The sequence below is a fragment of the Sturnus vulgaris genome, chromosome 4 (assembly GCF_052056855.1).
Source record: "Sturnus vulgaris isolate bStuVul1 chromosome 4, bStuVul1.hap1, whole genome shotgun sequence".
Lineage (NCBI taxonomy): Eukaryota > Metazoa > Chordata > Aves > Passeriformes > Sturnidae > Sturnus > Sturnus vulgaris.
In genome coordinates, this window is record NC_142246.1 from 70,724,590 (window position 1) to 70,740,445 (window position 15,856).

Below are 15,856 nucleotides of genomic sequence, written 5' to 3' on the forward strand. Positions count from 1 at the left end.
TATCCAGCTGTTAAATCACTTTAAGAAGTGCTATAAATTCTGTGCTGTTGTTACTGTCCCCTCTTAACTGTGTTTGCACCAGGAGAAATTTCATGACCCCTCTAAGTTCTGCATGACTGTGAGGGGTAAACAAGGTCTGAAACAGTGCCAAATTCAATTTTTTTTCCCTGATTTTTCATACAATTTGAGTAAAAACAACAAACTCCCCCCAGCCTCTGTGAAAGAAAAATAGAGGAAAAAATAATATTAGGCTTTTACAATCTACAGTGATTTACACCAAATGATGTTTTCTTCTAAGCTGATAGGAAAGGGAGGAGTTAGAAAAATAAATTTTAAGGAGTGGATATTTCTTTTTAATATATGTAGACACTGTAATTAGACAGTCTTTGTGTTGCACTAAGAACATAATAAAATTTGTTTTAAAATGTCTCAGGAAATGCTCTGCTGGACCCTGGAGGCCAATACTGTCCTTAGAGGTACCAAGAACTCAGTTCACACCAAATGTGATCTGAATGTTTCCATATATTTGAGATGTGTTGATCATGTACATCTGGAAGGTCACATTTCAGGTTTTTCTATTTTGGTGTGTGAAGGTGCCAAGCAGACTGCTGGTCATGCCCACAGCTATAGTGTAGGAATAAAATATGCAGGCCAAACATGTTTTTTTTTAGACTTGATTAGATTTTGGTTGTTTTTGTGGTGATGCTGCTCCTATCCCAAAACTTGACAGTGAGGTTCATTCATATTCGATTGCCATTACATGTTCATTTATCTCCATGTAAATATTTTTTTACTTTGAATCAGTACTGATAACATTTACATTAATAGTAATTTCTAAATTGAAGCCTGTTGCTATAATCCTGCATGTCCCAACTTCCCTTCTTCCACACAGTTCACCTTGTTTAATATTTAAGTAGAGCTGGACAGCTAAAAAAATCAGAGGAGGTCTTAGTAGGAGGAGGGGAAAAAAAGAGAATTATTAATAGAAACAAGAGAAGAGAAAACCAAGTTTATTACTGACTTCCATGGATGTTCAAGGCAGAAGGAGCAATTATGCCTGACTCTGTTCTGCAGAACATTACCCATGAAGTACTGTAGGATGATAAGCTGCTACTTTATTGTTCAGGTGAGTAAATATTAGTGCAGGTCCAAGGGAATGAAGATGTATTTTAGCTGATGTGAAAGAACAGAGTGGTGAAAGGAATTGGAAAGGGGAGAAAAGGAAGTGGAGGAAGAACAATACTGTGAGGTAAATGGGGAAGACACCATTATTTACAAGAACTCTTGTGTGCTTGGCAAGATTGTGAAGATTTATTTAATCTTAGTAGGAGGTTGATGCTTGTCAGGAATGCAGGGTACAGGAACCAAAGCAGCCCCCTTTGAGCAGAGAGAAAACAGCTGCTCAACTGCTCAGGTGTGCCTTTCTTGGAGTGAGGGCTTGATTTGAATCCTGGTTCTGAAGGACTTGTGTTCTAACTGCACCTTGTACACACTTCTCCAGGGAAGAAAGAAACCTGTGCAGAGAGAGTGTGAGACCTCTGAGCACAATGATCATGCACTAGGACTTGTTCTGTGTTCCTAGGCTATTTAAACAACGATGAACTAAAGATTAGGAAATAAAAAATGCACTGTGTTTGCCAAAGGCTTGAGTCCTTCTGTCACTTCTGAGAACAAGGATAACCAGGAAGTCACACTTGATATTTCTCTTTTCAGTCATCCCGTGTTTTGCCTTTCCAAAACAATGTGAGGCTCTTGCTTTTCTTACCCTTTCCTACACATACATTTTATTTGAAATTCATTCTTGCATGCAAAATCATTATTGAAAAAATAAGGTATTTCTGTATCAGCTGAGCCTAGCAATGTAGAAATAAACACAATTATAGCACCCTTCTGCAAGGGCTGTTCTCATAAATATCTTGAAAAAAAGAATCTGGTCTTTTGGCCAGAAAGTTTGTGAAGTAGCTTAAAAGTGATACTGTGTCTTCACCAAAGACAGTAGAGATTAAATCTCAGTGTATTTTACCAGTGGGCTTAAATGCCAGACCTGATGCTGGGGATCAGGGAAAGCTGCTGGAAAAATCATTGTAGAAAGTTGATTAAGGTCTGGCAGCTGCTAAAGTGAGCACAGCCTGGGTGGCCACAGGTGTCAGCTCCAGCTCTGGAGTCAACAGAGAAGGTAAGGCCAAACCCCTGCTGGCCAGGGCAGGGGACAAACACCACCCACCTGACATTAAAATGTCACCTGAGCACTGATTTGTTTCTATGAAAGTACATGTGTTTGCTTTATGGTTTGATGCTTTTGGGTTTTTTTTTTTTTTCCTTAAGGAGAAATATCACAGCCTAGGAAAACATAAATGAGGAACTTACTGAAGTTGTTGATGAAATGAATTTACAGACCATATCAGCTTTGAGAGAGTTACATGCACATTTCCAACCCTCACACTGCAGCAAACTCCAGCTCTTTCCTGAGGCTTTATTCAGTGCCTGACTTAACATTGCAACGTTTGAGCTTAAACACGTGGGAAAATTATTGTATGTTAAAGCAATAGAATTGGTAATGTTGGAAATATGGTCATTGATAGGTGCCCAGAGTTGTTGTCATGTTAAATTGATGTTTTCATTATTTCTGAGAATGGTGATTTTATTGCAGTTGGATTCAGTGATGGAAAACAGAAAGAGTTGAAGCTATTTGAAAATGGCTTTTCATCACTTGATTTGAATAGTTCATATTTACATATAACAGATATATTTAATTCTTATAGCTTGTTTAAAAATCTTGAGTTCCAGTGGGTGGAAGCTGCCAGCCTGTGCTTAAATGAGGTACATTTCTGAGGTAATTTAAAAATAGAGACATTTCAGTGTATCATTTTTGTTCCATGCAGAAGTGCCTACTATTTTAAAACACATTAATATTTAAATAGGTTTAAAACCACAGTATGTGTGGAAATGAACCAACCTTAAAATAATTTCGAGTTTTATTTATGAATTTCATAATGGTGATATAGAAGTGAGGCAGTCTCCTGTAGAGGACTCTTCCAGGCATTGTTTTTATTCCCTGAACAAGACAAAATCCTGAGTTAAGCAAACTTTCCAAGGCACTCATTTGGAACTTTACACTGCTCCCTCTTTTTGAACTCAGAGCAATATTAAGATAATAGTAAATGAGAAATAATGCAAGGACAATATTGACATAATTTCACTTCTCCTGTGTTTCCCAGGAAATATTTGAGCTTAAAGTTTGAGAAAGGAGCCTATGTTTTAGAAAGCTGTTGTCAAAAAACCAGTTCCTTTGTGTATTAAATACAGACTTCTGTGCACATGACAGTGAGTAATGAAATAATATGATGTGTTGATTGTATTTGGAGGGGTTTTTCCATCTTGGATTTTATCTGTATTTCCCTGTTGGTGAGACAGGGGTAAGTTCCCAAACATCTTCCTGAGGATGATGACTTTGCCAGGGCTGTGGTTTCCTTGCCTCTGGAATCTGTGTTTGCACACACAATGTGAAAGGTTTGAATCCCACTGCACCTATATTTTCACACTTTTTTATGTAACATTGACTGATGATCATCCCTTCCTCGTAGAGTAAAAATGTACTTTTTCTATATTCATAGTGTTATTTTCCAGGAGCAGGTGGACATCTACTGAATTTTCATTAATTCTGATTAAATAAACCCTCCTTCACTAAATTTAAGGGGCAGAAATTACCTCAGCAGTTAAAAAAACACAAAGAATTAAGAACTTTTCACTTTATAGGCAGCAAATAGGGAGGACTACCATGGAACATGGGAAGTTAATGATATGGTATAAAGCCCAATGAATTGCATTACTGGATCTTTTTAAGAAATGCACTTTTTTTCCTGGCAGGCAATTCAGAGAAGATGCATTCTTTTGTTTTAGTTACAAATTTTATTGCAAAAAAGATTATTTTTTTTAATACTCCTAAAATTGAATTAATTGAAACCTGTTCTAATAAAAACATTAGTCATTTTGAATAAAAGTCACATTTTTGTTTAAATATGCCAGAATTATTTCACAGTTGTTTTAACAGGAAAATCTTGGCCTGCCCTGATTGCTGGACGTATTTTTTTAAAGGATTTTACTTTTCTGCAGAAGAAACATGTTCTTGTAATGTGATTTTTTAATTGAGGTTTAAGTTTCAAATCCCTACTACTTCTGTAGAGTTGTAAATTCTCATTTCTCTTTGTCTTCCAGTGTCAATGTTATGTCAGTAATTTAAGGAGGCCTCTGTCTCTGGGTCAGCCACTTGCTGTAGCCAGCAGAAACTTTCCAGTTACTGAGAGAGCATCTTGTCAGTTCTTGAATTTTTTTTCACACTTAGATACAAAACTGGAGTCCTTTAACTTGGGTTATTTGTGATTTTAAGCAGAATCCCTGCGTTTTCAGGTAGGCAAAGCTGTAGGATTTCCAGATTTCTCTTTGAGAATAACGAGCTCCTGGTAGCTGCAGATGTGCCTGCTGTATTTTAATATTATCTGCTTGGTTATGTTTGTTCATTCTAGGCCACCTTTTTCCATTTGCTTGATTTTTTTTTTTTTTTTTTTTTTTTCAAAACAGTCATTTTATTAACCCTCTGTTCAGGTGATAATGCAAGCCCATGAAATCATATGTAGTAAGAGTAATACTGATATTTTCAGAATTCTCACATAAAATGCTGTTTGAAAGCACATCATGTTACTGTATCAGTATCTCATGAATAGACATTTTAAGATTTTTCTGGGAGCAAAGGAAGGCTTCTTTTGGAATAATTAAAAGAAAAGGATTATTTATTTATTTATTTTTTGTGTGTGTCCTGTAGCATCATCATTATTCATGTCTGTCAATTTTCACATTCATTTCACAAGTGTAAATATTTACATGTAATACAAAACCTGATAAGCTTTTCCTTTTTTCTCTGAACTTCTCTCAAGCTTCAGTTTTCAGCGTGTTGAAAATGCAGACCTGTCAAGTTGACAGTTGTGTTCTTAACTCTTATTTTAATGTTGAGCTATGTTTATGTGGTAATAATAGTGTTGAAATTATGTTTTTCTTGCTGTAACTGTTGAGCTGATGCAATAGTTCCAAAATCAGATTTAGAAAGCCAGTTGGAGAGACTCCTACCAAAGTTTTACCTGTGTAACCAATATTTCCAGGTTTTCAGAAACAACCAGTCCACAACTTAGTGTATTTGTATTTCTTAAGGCAACTGCAGTAACAGCTGGCAGTTTAAATGAAATATTCTGTATTTGAGTATTCCCTGTGCTTGCAGGACACTGCACACTTGGTCAGGCTGTTGAAGGTGCATCAAATGTCCTTGAGTTTTGTCATGTTCTGAGTGAGATCTTTCTAATGCAAAGCACAATTCAAGGTGTGATTTGTGATTCAGCCATCCACAGACACAAAACTGTGTGGTGCAGGCCCTGTTTTATTTGACACGGTTTTTAAAATGTTTGATTTCTCTCAATTTTAATGGTGAACCCATCAGAGTTGGGAGCTTTTAGGTCAGCATGTGTCAGTCTTGGAGCAGAGCACCTTCCAGGGTACCACTGGGCTCTGCTTGGCCTTTGCTTGTTCAGAGGCAGGGAGGGTGTAAATCTTGATCTAAATATTTAAATTCCTACCTGGCATGCTTAAAATATTAAATCACTGCAGTATCAGCCATGTGCTGTCTCTCCTGCTGTCCCTGCTGCCTTCCTCATTTAAATGGTCAATAAAAGAAAACACATGTGATCCTTCAGCTTGGCTGCCACCATAGCCATGGCCTGGCAGATTCTTCTTCAACAGAGAGCAGATTTATAGTACCAGCACTTGGGAACTCCTCTGAAGTCAGACTTGGATCATCTTCCCAATGAGCTCCTGTTTTGTTGACAATTAGCAGGTTTTTCCCTTTTCTTGATGTTTTAAATCTGTCCAGCTTTTTTCTCATCTCAGCGTTGTCCCCTTTTGTGGTGGCATTAGCTTTTTCAGATTTATTGCCATGGTTTTTATTTTTTCCTCTGCTCACATTTAAAGCAGAGATGGTTATGCTAAGCAAACATCATATTTTCCATGTTACAAGTGTTGCTTTCTCCAAGCATTGTGCAATGGAAATTTGACACGAGGGGGAGAAGGGGCAGAGAGAAAATGAAAAACACAAAATGTATTGTTTTGAAGAAATTGATCTGTGAGGACGAGGTCTTCAAAACCAACCAAAAAAAAAGTATTTCTCTCTGGAGATATAAACCGAGGGCCAGGTTTTACTCTGGACAGCACTACTGGTTTTCCAAACAGACAGAGATGTGAATGGAGGGCAGCTTCACTCAGGAGAGAGGAGGCTGGTGTGAATCAGTTGTGTCTGCTGAAGTCACTGGAATATACAGATGGAAGGGATCTAAAATCAGATCAAAGAGAGCTTTGGATGTGCTTCATGCACTACATATGTGAATTTCAATACAAGTGCCAGGGGGATGTTAGATACACCCTTTTTTGCCACAGAGAATAATACAAATATAAAATATATAACAGCCAAACATAACCTTGGGGAAAGATAATACAGGTCAGGTTTGTGACTCCAGCTTCCCAGAGTTAAAAATGGCTCTTTGTCCAAAATGGAATCCGGATATCCATGATTGACCTGCTCATTATCAAGTCACTTCTTCAGATAGCTGAAAACCAGGATGATAAAAGGGAGCGAGTCCACCTGGTGCAGTTTGCAGTAGTGAACACTTTGTAGGTGTTTAAGGTGTGCACATCGTTTACTTCACTTTGCACTTTGTGGGGAGCAACCTCCACACACAAAGGCTGCTCTTGGAGAACTCACAGCAATGTGGTTTGTGTTAACCACAATGCAAAACTAATTAAGGGGTTGTTGCAGAAACCTGCTTTTCACATGGCTTTTTCATACATTTCCCTTAAAAATGCAGACCCTGCTCCACCAAGTCTTTAGTCAGGTCAGCAAAGCTCCCTGTGACATGAACTTTTTGGTCTAGATGGTAATTTTTTGGTCATAGATCAATTCAGGTAATTTGTTGAACAATCATGGAAATAGCACTGCCTTTTCTAGGAAATCTGATGGGAGGAGACTGCAAAATGAAAGAACCCCATCTTTGCCCCACTGAGGTCTGTGGACCTGCAGAGAGACACTGGGACATGGCCAGCAGTGACTGAGAGTGCTCTGTGTTAGGTGTATGGTGAGTGCTGGGGAATCCTGGCAGGATTCAGCAATATATGGAGACCTGATGGTTCCCAGAGACTGAGAGGAGGAATTCAATAACCAGACAGCTTATTCTCTTTATTGCTTTAATGCCTGAGTTGTTCCATCTCACTTAACCTTGGATCCCACATCATCTCCCAGAAGAACTTGATTACTGCCTATTATTTGTTAATTCATAGATCTAGCTGCTTTTTTTTTTTTGCCTGTTGATTTATAGACATTGCTTTCAATTTAATTTAGCAAAAATAGAGAATTAGAATTAGAGACTACAGAAAAAAGTAGAACAAGAGTGAAGGGAAATCTAGTTGGTTCAAAAATAAGGGTGCCTCTAGAACATGAAGATTTTAACGAGGCCATGTGCAGTGCCATAATGCTGATTCTTGCATTAAATTGATTTATTGTTGCTTTCTTTACACTTATTTTGTAACTTTAGTGGAATCAAGGAGGAATTACACCTAAATAAATTTCTACATGAAGGAAGAACTTAAAAGAAAAAATATTTACATAAATGGGTTTCCTTATGTACTCTAATTATTTATTTGAGGTCAGTGAGATTGCAGCTTTTCTAACTTTCATGTTTTACAGTAGCTGCTAACCAATAGTTCTAGTAAAAATACAGTTTGCCATCTGCACTTGTTTTGAGATTCTGCAATGAGATTGTGATTAACCTTCTGTCACCACTTTTCAAAATAAGTTTTTCTGCTACCACAAACTTTCCTTGTACCTCCTCTTGCTCCCCTCACCTCTTCCCCTGCTTGGAAAACTCGAAGTTTTTGTGGATAATCTTACTTGTCTGTGTGCTTTTAGCATTTGTGGAGGATAAAGGAAAGAACATTGGAATTTTATGTTTCTGTACCTTTCACGTGACAAAAAGCAGACTCCTCCAATGGCTGGGTTTGAAAGACTGGAACAGATAATTAATTCATAAGTGGGTGCTGAAGTGGAAACTGTCAGGCCACAGCTTTCCCAGCTTTCACTTAATCATTTGAAAGTCGTTTTCTGTTGTTTTCACTGACTGTAATACCTTGGAGAGAATATAAAACTTGCACCATCCAGCATGGAATTCCAGTCCTTTAATGAGCTGGGCTCTGTGTTGACTCACTTTCACTCTCTGTTGTCATTGCGTGCAGGAGAAGCCGTACCAGTGCTCCGAGTGTAACAAGGCTTTCAGTCAGAAGCGAGGCCTGGACGAGCACATGAGGACCCACACCGGGGAGAAGCCCTTCCAGTGTGATGTGAGTTCCTCTGCTCCTTTCCCTGTGCCTTCTGAGCCTCGGTGCAGCAGCAGGATTTCATTGCAGGGATGCACCTATTGCTTGTGGCATAGTTACACTTGACATGGCTCGGATTGCCCAAGCAATGAAAGGCCATTCAGGGAATTTCACGTACCCTCTTTGCTTGCCAAGAGCCGTGCACACCCGTTCGTTTTATGGTTTTGGATCCCATAAGAGTTATTTTCACCATTAGCAATGCAATTTGGATGTTACCATTTACAAGTTCATGCTGCTTGGGTTCCTGTATGAGTTGTGTGACAGGTTAATAGTTGGAGATTAGCTTGTGCAGGAAAAGGGATTTCATTTATTACATGGAGTCTCAATGCTTCTGATGTTGAATGACACAAATATGAATTCAGAATTGCCTGTTTCTGGTGAAATCTGCTCTGATGTTTTCAACATCTGCTCACAGCCTCTTGTTGTTGCTGAGTGAGGAAATCTGGGATGCTGTGCACGCTCTGAGGGCTGAAATGCAGTGTATCCTGTGACAGTTCATAGATCACTGTCAGGTACCCTTCATGCAGCCTGCCCCCCTTGCATACAACATCTCTCAGCTTTTGGGAGGTACGTGGGAAGGCTGAATGTGCACAAACTCTTGGGGAATAACGTCTTTCAGAACGATCAAATGCCAAAATTGTTGCTCAAGGATTTAGGGAAAGGCATCAGAATGGATGTAGCCTTAGTGTAGGTGTTTTGTTTTGTGATACTGACTCCTCGTGAGGCACTCACAGGGGACTGCCAGCTCTCAGTTATATCCTAGATGGCTCAGTCTGAGCAGCTGTAAATTTGCTCAGAAATTTATATAATTAGATGCAAAATTAGAATAACAGCTTGGCAGGAAAGTTTCAAGGGTCTGTTAACTGTTCTGGTTTTTAATGAATGATCTGATGTCATTTCATTGAGAATAAAATATATTAATTTCATGAAAAAGTTCAACTGAGATATTTTGCTGATGTCTACAAGTTAGGAGATTTGCTGTATTCTTTTGGGATAATCTCAGCCTGGCTCTGGATAGTACCTTGAGGATTTCTCTAACTCCAAATCATTGTCAATAACTTTTTCAGCTTTCAGATTGTTGTACTGTTTATCAGCTCTTGGCCAGCTTGCATTGTAAATGCAATTTTTCCCACACTGTGGATCCAAGATTCACTGCTGTTGGATTCAGAGTGTGCTTTTGCAAACTAACTTGGTATGGTGGCTCTATTTTATTCATTTTCCTTGCTTTAATTAGAAATAGTAGCTGTATGAAAACATACTTCCCTGTTTCAGCTTTTCCTTCAATTTTCCTCATGAATTAAGTAGAGCTGTACTTTTCTCAGCCATAGCATTTCTAGAAACATCTGTGATCTGTATCTAGTCCTAGTCCTTTGCTTGAGAATTTTTCAGTGTACCTTCAGTTACTGGTGCTATTTCTTGTATTTCAAGTTTCTGCCTTGTTTCACCAAAATCACTCTTGAGAAGGAGCCTTTTTCTGGCAGCACAGTGTCAGAGGCTGCTGATCTTTTGGGGTTTGGACATAGCAGCAGTTGCCTCCTGCATGCTCCAGTCCCCCAGGTGCCCACCATGGTCTGTTGTGCAATGCACACTTGGAGAAGGTAAAAATTCGTGTTTTCAATAATTTCTCCTTATTTCACCTGGGCTCCTGTTGTGCATATGCTGGGGACATAGTAAATGTCACCCAGAGCAGCCCGTTCCTCCAGAGCTGTCTTGCACATTGCATGATTCCAGATGTTTATGTAGAAGTTACAGGAAAACCAGTAGTGGACAATTAGAGAAAAATGTCCCTATGGGGGACATTTATTGTGGGCTACTCGATACTAAATTTCCTTTTTACACTCAAGTATTTTCAGCTACAATTTTTTATGCTGCTCAAGATAGCTGTAGATGCTCTCATCATTTTTCTTAGAATGACTTGAGTGGTAATTTATGACAGCAACTTCCCCAAGTTCTTATCTCTGGAATACCACATAGCAATTCTTTTAGTACTCTTTTAATCTGTATTTTTGTTTTATATAGATTTTTTTTTTCCAGAGTCAGAAATAAAAATCGTGTCTTCTCTTCCTTTCTCATTCTCTCTTTCTGGCACATGGAACAGTCATTACAGTGTAGGATTGAGTTACATGTGAAACTAATCCTTGTACTCTGTTTGAGGAAGGTGCTACAGTTTATTTATGTGTCTATTCCTCTGTCTTATCAGTCAGCAAAAGCATTTTCAGACATTGATGTTTCAAAGCTCTCACATTCCACACATCATAGTGGAAATTGAATATTCCCATTTTAAGATGGCAATTCTAATACATGTCACCTAGAAAAGTGAAAATAACTGAAATATGGAAATAGAAATGCAATTTTTCATAGCAGATTAGGTGTCTGTCCTCTCCAGACCAGCCTGTTTTTTACTGGAAGGCCAAATGAACTTCAGTTTCTCAGAGACAATAGATTATTTTTGGGGGGCAGAAAGGTCAAGTACTGCCTGTCCTGGTTTCTTTCCAGTACAGTATTTCTTTCCACTCTGCCTCTGGTTGACCTTGCACTTACTTTCAAATGTCAGTCTTTTCCATCCTCCCTATCTGATCAAAACTTTGATCATTTTGAAGAGATTGATTAGAGCTCAAGTGCACATTAGTAAGAGTGGTTGTAAATCTATAAAATACCAGTCTTGCTTACAAAATCGATATATGAAGCCAACTCTTCAAAAAAATCCCCAAAACTTTTCTGTATATGCACAGCAAAGGATGTGCCATACCTTTAATAATCCTGTGCATTCCATGTTCTTTTTGAAGAAGGAAGGTACAGAAGGACACATGATACTGGTTATGTGAGCAGAATAAATGAAAAAATGCACTTGGAGACTGTTATAAACTGTTTATTTTGAAAATGAAGAGGTGTGTCTAATATAGACAGAACCAACACACATTTTGTATGTGTGTATATCCCTGATTGGCCTCCTGGCTCTCAAGAAACATGGAGAATTTACAAGTGTGTGACACTTGGGACATGCTGGGATTTGTGACTGTCATTAGATAAATGTTATGGGTTCCCTTTGTGTGCTCTGTGGAGGAGAATCAGAAATGGGGGTTTGCTCAAAGCAGTGCTCAGAGCTGACCAGTGGAGGTTCACTAACAAATTGTAATTGAGATTCAGTGACAAAAGGGTGGCTGTTGGTTGGGTCTCAAAGAGGTTTTTTTCCAAGTTGGAGAGCTGCAGTTGCTGTATGAGGGTCTTCAGCATTACATCATGTCAGAAAGTCCAAAATGTTCTAGTGCAGCAGCACACACAGTGTGGGGAGAAATTGTTTTGGGTACAAAACTTGCCTCTGGCAATTGCCATTTTATGGTCATTTAATGATTTTGCCTTAATTAGCATAAAATCCGTGTGCTGGAGGTCAAGATGATCTACTAGGATAGTCAGTTCTTGTTGTTGTGGTTTCAAAAGGAATCAGTCATCATTCAGCATTTGCAGTAGTTTGGTACCAATATAAATTTAAAGCTCTTTTTCTCAAGAGGGATTGTCCTGGGTTCCTTGAGGTTTTTTTCTTCATGAAAGAGATATTGTCTGGAATGAACATGGAATTTTAAGAGTGCAAGCCTGTGGATGTTCTTATTTAATTGTATGACTCTTGTCTGTTTCATTTGTCAAATCACCAGCTGCTTCCTTTTCTTCTTTTTCTTCATTTCCCTGTCAAATTCATGTTGCAATATTTCTTTGCATGGTAGGTGAATGTGACAGTGTAACTGCACAGTTTGAGTTGAGTTGGTGTCATGCCTTAACTTCTAATTCTAACTTGTCTTTGCTGAACTCGTTCTTTAAAACTTTTGTGGTTTTCATTTTAACTTCAGTACAGGGATTTTTATAAAGTGATGGCTTTAATATGGCAGAGTCCCTCATGCTTCCATCCACTTATTCAAATGGCACAATGAACTGGACTGCTTGGAGTACAGTGGAGGAAGGAAAGCAAAGGAATTGCACCTTCATTTCCCAGATGTCTTCCATTTTCTTGGCCAGGCAGAGGAAGGCTGGAACAACAAGGTTTCCTTTATATTAGTAATTAACCTTTCTTGCAGTCTTCAGAACCTTTTCATTCTCACTCCTCCTTCCTTGTAACTGAGCAATTGGAACTGATTCTTTTGGAAGCTGCAGGTGTCATTCTGGAGGACAGGAAGGAAATATTTCATTTGAACTGATGGATGCTCGTGATGTTTTGTCGTAATTTTTGCTGCATCCCGGATAAAACAATAGCTTTAAAAAAACCTGAACAAAGCATCACAATGGTACTAGGACACCTCAAGGTGTTGTTATTTTGAAGACTGAGTCTTTTTTTATACAGACAGCATCCTTGTGCCTGTGCTATCACTCCTAATATACAACAGAAAAAGATACCAGGCAGAGTAACAATCTTTCAGGTGCTCTCTGAAGGAGTTTTTCTTCCAAAGACCAGCTCATTTATTAAGTACTGCAGGTATGTGTGGCTGTGGCCTCAGTGATGTGACATTAGGAGTGTAATACATGTTGAAATTTGACTATTTCCTTTTTCTTGTCTTCACTGCCTTAGGTTTGTGACCTGTCCTTCAGCCTGAAGAAGATGCTGATCCGACACAAGCTGACTCACAACCCCAACCGCCCCATGGCAGAGTGCCAGCTCTGCCACAAGAAGTTTACAAGGAATGACTACCTCAAAGTGCACATGGAAAACGTCCATGGAGAAACTGACAGCTAAATACAGCCTCAGTCACAAGAGTGGATCCAAAGTGCTGCATTTGCAGGTGTAGAAACCCGACTTTGCACCTGACCAGTAAGCATAGTCAGGAGAAACAACTGTAATGCCTTCTCATGTTATTTTTCCCAATTTTGTTGAAAATATGTTAGTAGGGGAAAAACCCCGAAGAGTTTCTTATGTAAAATAAAAAAAAAAAAAAAAAAAAGAAAAATTAAAAAAAAAAAAAAAAAAGAAGATAAAATAACTTTGTAAAATTTTTATCCTCATTCAAACAAAGAAGCTTTAAGCAAACTTCACTTTGTTAATGACATCCTTAGAAACTTAGATATTAGTAGCAGTGCCTGGAAATCCTGGACACTTGCAACCAGACTCTTGGCTGTCTGCAACTGTATTTCTGTATCTAACCTACAAGGCTCCATTAAAATTATTTAATTTGAAACCACACTGAGTTTGTCATTCTAATTGACTGCTGATTGTATCCAGGCTTGTTTTATTCATATCATAATTCCACATTTTGTTGTAACACAATTTTGTCTCATTTTATTTGCAGCTTTCTCATTACTGTATGAAACTCATTAACTTGAATTGGTTCTTGAGATGCCAAAATGTGTGGGTAGAGAACTGTGGAAATCTGTCAACGTTCAGTATTCCTGTATGAGATTGAGGAGGATTTATTTCTTCTGGTTACACGAAACAAGAGTGAAGCGAAAATTCGGAGTAATTTAGTTTTAAGTGCTGTATTCATACTCATCACTGTGGCTGGCAAGGCAAGTGGAAAGACATCTTAACAGGGTGGCTTGAGCAGCTAGAATTGTTGAGTTGACATGTGTTTGATTTCCTGGTGAATAGCTGGTTCCCACAGTTTCTTCCTGCTGAATCAGATGCTCTGGATTTCTTCATACCACTTAAATACCTTTTCCTTTTTTTTTTTTTTCTTAATTCCCCTTATGTGCACTGGGAAAAATACTGCTTGAAAACCAAGTAACAATCAAATTCTTCATGTTATCAGAGTGAGTTGTTTGCTGCAGAAGACTCTTCAAAAGAGTTCCCACGGGCCTTCTTATACAGCCAGATAACCAAGAAATCCTTATCTGCAAGGACAGTAAAACTGTAACTTCAGAGGGTGATTGCATGTGGAATTCCTGAGTTATCAGCAGTTAATATTAAGGCTCTGGCATTAACAAACTGTTCAGATTCATTTTTGACCTGTCTGTTTTTCAAAAGGAACTGGAACATCTGTGTAGGGTTCCTGCAGATTTTGGAGAAGTGAAATTACCAATTCTCCTGTTCGTAGAAACCTTCTGTGTGTAAAAGCATCCTAAACCTTCATGCCCTGTTTGCTTCCTGAGAGGGAGGAGAAACTTGGAGACTTTGCCAGTTCCATTCCAGAAATTAATTTATTAATATAAATCAAGTATATTCTATGTCTAAGACAAATGTAGTTGAAATAAGCATTGTAAAGTTGAGTAAAGAATATTTCCTTTCCTTGTTTGTAGAGATTTAGTTACAATTTATCAGAACAGTTCATTTCTAAGTCCAAAAAATTTAATTTACTGGTAGTTACTATAAAAATAATATCATTTTAAGGGTTAGATAGCAAAAGCCAGCAGTATCATATACTGAGTTGTGTGATGCTTTTTTTAGCTGTGTATTCTTAATTATCTCCAAGGAGAATTAGATTTGTGATTTTTTTGATGTGTCTGGGGTAGGTTACTTCTTTGTTGTTGTTATTTGCCTTTTTTGACATCAGTGAAATGAAGAATTGAGTCATAGGAAAACCAAGATTCCAGTTCTCTGTTTTTCAGCCTTTTATTTTTTTCCTTCTTTCATTTGGTCAGTGCAAACTCAGGCACAAAGAACGGTAGAAGGAAAATAAAACACTAAAAAACAAACCAAAAGTGGAGGTTTTCTAAGGAGTTTTTGAGCAACAAGTCTGTTAAAATACAAAGAAGAAAAGCCTTTTTGGGGAGAAAAAAAAAGAGGATAATTCAACATATATACATGTTTTGCATAGGCTTTTTGCTAGAAATCTATACTGCAAAGTTGCTACATGCTTAGGGTTAATATCTGCTTTTGAGAAAAATACCTAGTTGTGGAAATCAGTAAGTAGAGAGGAGAATGTCCTTTTGTTTTTTAATTGTTTCTGGGTAAGCTACAATATATACAGATTAATCTCACTGTATGTAATCAGCACCAGCAGTTAAGCAGCTGAAGCTTTGATCTTATTAATGGTGTCAACAGAAGGAGGGATTGACAGGATCAGTGAGGGAATTCAGACCTTCCTGAAAGGCAAACACAAGGGGCAGGTGCAGGAGGCTGAAGCCCAGCTCCAGGTGAGCATCTTCTCCATTTTGTCCTCCAGGAAATTTCCTTTTGGGCAAAAAATGGCTGCAGACGTGAGCTGCTACAGAGCCAGCACCTGGCTTGGCAGCTCCAGGTCTTTCCACAGCAAGAGCTGCCCTGTTCTTTCCATGGGGGACCTGAATTTCTCCCAGTCAGAGGTAATATGTTCCCCATTACTGGATTCATGAACTGTGTAATTGATTTTATATGCAAGGCAGACTTACCAGTATGCTACATATTTTTATTTGATTGTAGCTTTCTTAAAGGAAAAAAAAAAAAAGGAGCAAACGAAAACAAACAGAAAGAAGAAAAAAAAAAGCAAACCAGCAA

General features: G+C 38.3%; 1 protein-coding gene across 3 annotated transcripts in view; it reads left to right on the top strand.

Annotated features, from left to right (window-relative positions):
• The window catches only part of PRDM5 (PR/SET domain 5), a 55,074-nt gene extending 41,681 nt beyond the window's left edge, over nucleotides 1–13,393 (top strand). For 2 of the 3 annotated variants that reach the window (XM_088164222.1, XM_014886653.2), the window contains 2 exons: nucleotides 8,323–8,427; nucleotides 13,019–13,388. In XM_088164222.1, the coding sequence (XP_088020348.1) occupies nucleotides 8,323–8,427; nucleotides 13,019–13,183 (270 nt within the window). In that variant the 3' untranslated portion in view covers nucleotides 13,184–13,388. Of the gene's footprint in view, nucleotides 1–8,322; nucleotides 8,428–13,018 lie in introns of all 3 variants that reach the window. The other variant, XM_088164221.1, reaches the window with a different exon arrangement.
• Nucleotides 13,394–15,856: the final 2,463 nt, after the last annotated feature.